This window comes from Trypanosoma equiperdum, assembly GCF_001457755.1.
Source record: "Trypanosoma equiperdum strain OVI genome assembly, contig: ctg_119, whole genome shotgun sequence".
NCBI classification, from domain to species: domain Eukaryota; phylum Euglenozoa; class Kinetoplastea; order Trypanosomatida; family Trypanosomatidae; genus Trypanosoma; species Trypanosoma equiperdum.
Window position 1 is genome coordinate 7,944 of NW_027123171.1, and position 5,056 is coordinate 12,999.

The 5,056-nt window shown below is 48.7% G+C and overlaps 1 protein-coding gene across 1 annotated transcript; it reads left to right on the forward strand.

Moving 5' to 3' along the window:
- Positions 1-688: 688 nt before the first annotated feature.
- On the forward strand, positions 689-2,152 carry TEOVI_000014100 (expression site-associated gene (ESAG) protein, putative; the record flags this gene model as incomplete). The annotated part of the gene is made up of 1 exon (XM_067220689.1): positions 689-2,152. The coding sequence occupies one exon, from the start codon at positions 689-691 to the stop codon at positions 2,150-2,152; it is 1,464 nt and encodes a 487-aa protein (XP_067076790.1).
- Positions 2,153-5,056: the final 2,904 nt, after the last annotated feature.

Here is a 5,056-nt window from a genome sequence, read left to right on the forward strand (position 1 = left end):
AAAGTTTGTTCATCCACTTCAGCTAACTGGTGTTACTGTCAGACAAAGTCTTGCCAGTGCAAAACCTGGACAGAAAAGGAAAACTCGATGAGTATAAGCTGGTCGTGTATATCAAAGTGCATTTGCGTTGCTTGTGACGTGGTGATTTCGATCATTGCAACAACCATCCTAGTGGCGCCACCGTTGGCGTTGCTCGTTTGTTGTGGGTCAATCGTCAGCTTCAGTTGTTGAGAACCCTCCGAAGTCGATCCTCGATCTTCTTCCTCAGACTGTCACTGCCAAGTCGCAACGGATTGGTTAATTGCTTTATTTGCAAGGAGAGGAATTTGGCAGGACCCGGTTGGCACCGCCCACACCACTCTGGAGCATATGCTGTCTGAGTTTCGGGAGACTGAGGCAATGGGGAAGTTAAAAGTGGTTGGGATCCCACATATATACGTGTATGTATATCAAGCTATTAGTCCGCTTTCCTTGTTCAGTTAACCTCTCCAATGGACTCTTCCATTGAAACTCTTTTTATCGACGTTTGTCGTTCTCTTGCTGGCAGTTGTTTTTGTGGTAGCCGCTTGTTGTCATCCCAAGTTGTTTGTTTTTGTTTTGAACCAGCTCAAAGTGCCGCACATTTTTCTCTTTCGATAGCATTAGTTTGAAAACAGTACAGAAACGAGCACGACATCCTTTCTAGCAAATGCCACGAAGATTTGCCTTTGCACGCTCAGCAACCCTGTGCGTTTTCATACTGTTGTCTCTCCTCACGGAGGCATTCCCTGAGTATGTAGGTGGGAAGATTGGACAAACACCACCCAGTGATTTCCCTCCAGGAAACGTTAGGTTCGGCATAGACGATGCGGCAATCGCCCCGGTGGTGCCCCTAATCCTCAAAACACTGAAGAGCTTCATTGGAAGTGTCACAGTCCCTGAGCAAAGGTTACACGGAGTGAGTTTGGAAACGATGCAAGTGCAAGACATAAACATTGGAAATATGTCGCTACACATGAATAGTACGAACAGGGTTGATGTATCGGTATGGAACATGACGGCTAATGTCCCAGAAACCAACTTCAGCTACAATCTGGTGTTTGTGTCGTGCAGTGGAACGGCGAAAACCGATGTTCGCAATGCCAACGTGTCGTTTGCAATGCGTTTGTCCATCGGAGTGGGTGGCATCCTCGATGTATCGGTGGAGGACATGGCAATCCAACTTTTAGACCTGGTCATTACACCTTCACTGAATGGTTGGTGCAAGTCTATGGATTTTGTTGTTGGGACCCTTATGAATATTTTTAAGCGAAGCATAGCGGATTATCTGCAGCAGTATGTGCCGGCTATGGTCCAGCCGATCGTAAGAGCAAAGACGGTGGACATACTTCAGAAACTTCCCATCTCATTTGTGAGCCCTCCAAACATCACGGACGGACGGATGGAACTTACGCTGGCCATTCACTCTGAAATACCAATAAACCGAACGACAAAGGCGGGGATGTTTACCGAAATTGGGGGCCCGCTCCCCGAGCGGGACATTTCCATGATCTGCTCCTTTGCAGCTGCAAATAATGTACTGCGCCTTCTTCATTTATTCGGTAACCAGAGTCTTCTGAATATGACAATTCCCATTCCAGGAATATACAATTCCTCTCTCGCGGAGTCGATATACCCCGATGTGGTCGAACTTTGTCCCAACTGTCCTTTAAAGTTTGTCACTGGATGGACAGCAGCGCCGTGGCTTGAGCCCGTAAGCGACAAAGCGTTTATCACAAATGCCCAAGGCCCTACCCTTTCCATGGATATGGTAATGGATGACAACACGTCGGTAACTGTGCTTGGTGCTCATCTAAACGCGACCGCCAACGTGACTCATCTTTCCACCGACAACAGTGGCCGTATCACCATAAAGTTGGCCTCCGTGAATGCTGCGGTGGCACTATATGCTCCGTTGGGGCGAAAAATAAATTCAACATCACTCAATACAGATGTTCAGGTCTTATTGAATGAGATCGTGGTGCCGCTTGTTAATGCGCAAACGGGAGGATTCGCACTTCCGTTCGATGTAACAGATCTTTTGCTGAAGGTGTCAAATGCCACCATCAGTGTGGGACTTAATGCGATGGAAGCATATCCGCTTATCGGCTCATGCATTGATCGTATATGGTGAATGGTTCGTTTTGTGAAATCGCATCCTTTTGGGCGAAAGAATAGCCAAGGTTGTTTACTTACCAGTGAAGGGTTAGTTATACGTGGTGTATGTGCTCATTTACTTTTATCGATCGTTTTTTGTTGTTGTTCGTTCGTTTTAATTTGTTGATTTCATTTCTAAGGGAATGTTGTTTTGCGAGGTCCAACCACAATTATGGTTACTATGCTTTTTAAATAAAGTTATCGGGGTACGCATACATACATACATGTGCGTGCGTGTGCAAAAATGGTCCTTCCCTTGGGGAAAATATCACAGGGCGCATCAGCTTCCTACGAAGGGAGGGGCACCGTCCTCGCAGGCGCGTGATTTGGGTACTATGCTTGGTTTAAGGGGGAAGATATGTGAAAGCGCGCTTGTACATATGTCTGTATGTTTAACAGCTCAGCGGAGGTCAGGAGGGAGGTTGTTGGTTGCCTTTTAAACGTAACGATAGGAAATGAAATGCAAGGCGCACCACCCATGGGCACGGAACTCACATTCAGCAGGTTTCTTCCGACCTCCGTGTTTGTTGTCTTGTGCGCGCATGATTCCTGCAATCATATGCGCACGGTGCCCACATTTCTGTCAGAACTGTCTTGTGACTTTCTCACACCCTATACGTCGCAGGTGTGTCCCATTAAGTGAAGTTTCTTTTATATATTTTTTTTTTTTAAAAAAGCTAAAAGTACGTTGAGATGGCAGTTACCCTCATGTATCGGCAGCAAATGCCTCAGATGTCGACGGCCACCATCACCGCGGCCACTGAGGGAGGCATTATCGGCTACGGCACCCATCAGAGCCAAGACGGAGATATGTGTGACCACCTCTGGGGTCCCTGAAGCTCTGAAAAGCGGGAAATAAAGGGCCTCCATGGGCTGAAGGGTGACAATCGCCTCAATTTTGAGTTGCAGCAACTGTACAGAAATATCACAGTGCCGCGGGCGTCTGTCGGAAGCCAAGCGAAGGACGGTGACAAGGGCCCACAAATGGGGAAACGGTGGCGCCCACTCCCGTGTTTATGCCAAAAACAGCGACAGCAGCAGCAGCAACTGTAGCGCTGTTATCGCTGACGAGTGGCGGACGTAACGAAAGTTACCTTTCACTTTAACAAGGGTGAAGGCGATTCATTAGAGCTTAGCTGCCGGTTTTGAACACGAGGAAAATGTGTAGTTGGACCGACTGAACGGGTAAAGGGGCGACTGCGCTGTGTTAAGCACCTGAGGACCATTGTCTGTTTAAGGGCGTGGAGCCGTGTTCGGGAGCGCCGGGTGTGGCTATCTTAGTGGGAGTTTTCAAAAAAAAAAAAAAGAGCGTTGGTCTTGTGAAGATAGCGGGCCATGTAGAGTGCGACTTGAACGGCGAGCGCGGTGGGGAAATAGGTAGCAACTGCAAACCACGCGCGGAGCCACGTTTTGCGCCCTGTGGACCCGCCTACAATTAAGGCAGTAGCGAACGGACACGCGGAGTTACGCCTGGCACGCAAATGAGTTGTGCGGCACAAGCCTCATGAGCTGAAGCGGCGCCCCACAGAAAGAAAATGGGAGCTGAAGGAACGAGAAGTGACCGCACCGGCGCGCAACGGAACTGCTTGAGGCACCGGTGGAGAATTCCCTTTTCAGACATTACCCCCGCGGGTTTTGCTGTGGAGGTGGAAGCGAGACGCTATTCAAAGAGGGCCGCTGCCGCCATCGGCTGCAGCACCCCCTCGTCCGTATTGAAAATGGGAACGGTGGAATCGTTTCCCAAAATGGGGTGAGCAAACTCAAGTAATTTCTTTTGTGCACCACGGCTAAAAAAAAAATGTGGGAATAGCGCAGCTTGCGTTCTGCAGACGAAGCCTCGGTAGAATTCGCCTTTGCCGCTACACTCGGAACACGCCCAACGTAGCGGCTAGAAAGGATAGGCCGGGGTGCAATTCACCTCTTGTCTCGTTGCAAACGCAAATTTTATGCATCCACCGAACGATTTTGCCATCTGCCAGAGTTGAGAAGGCAGCAGGCCCCCGTCCCTTCCTCGACTAAGCAAACATAAGGGCAGTATGGAATGTTACCCCTCTTGTGACGCGTTGGGACTGGCAATTCCATAAATTCCTTTTTCCCTCACCACACGAAGTAGTTCGCAACTTTTGGACCAGTAGGGTGTAATGCATTTGGGCCGCTTCCGCACCATGGATATTCGGGAAGCGCAGCTATGAACAGTTTTGCTGCGGCGCAAGTGCGGATGTCCCTCTTTAACGACGCACGACCCCAACCCACCATAAATATCAAAACCCCGTCGATCGACAACCCCAAAGTTCTCAACATTAGGTATGAGCAACTTCCCTCAATCACCGAACGCGACAGCATCACGAGATGGAAACGTTTCGTTGTGGCACGTCTCCTTCCTTTTTGACAATTACCAAGCAACCAAACGGCCAAATGCAAGGGATAAACCGGCGACGGTTGTTGAGTGTGTCTGCCGTTATTGTTGTTATCTTTTTTGTTCCGACCTTGCACTGAATTGAGTTGTGTGGCAAAGCTCCCTCCGGCACTCTCCTGCACATTTGCGACTCCTAAGACTTAGAAGCCCCATTAAGGGAAGGGGAAAACTCCAGAGACTGTTCAGCGGAAATGAAGGCGCTCCTCTTCCTTTCATCGAGGTGTGATTGAGGAAAATATTGGTTTCAGGAGTTATAACTTTCTGGTGGGTTTAAAAACTGCACCATTTTCCCAGTGATGTCAATGCTACACTTTCCAGAGAGTATCAACTCCCGCCCCATCTAAAGGAGAAAAGAAAAAAGAAGGGCACAAGCGCCTCCGTTGCGTTTGTGATGGTGTGTAAAATTCCAGGGGCCCATTTTATTAACTCATGTGGAGTCGATTCAAATTCAATAGTTCCCCATTT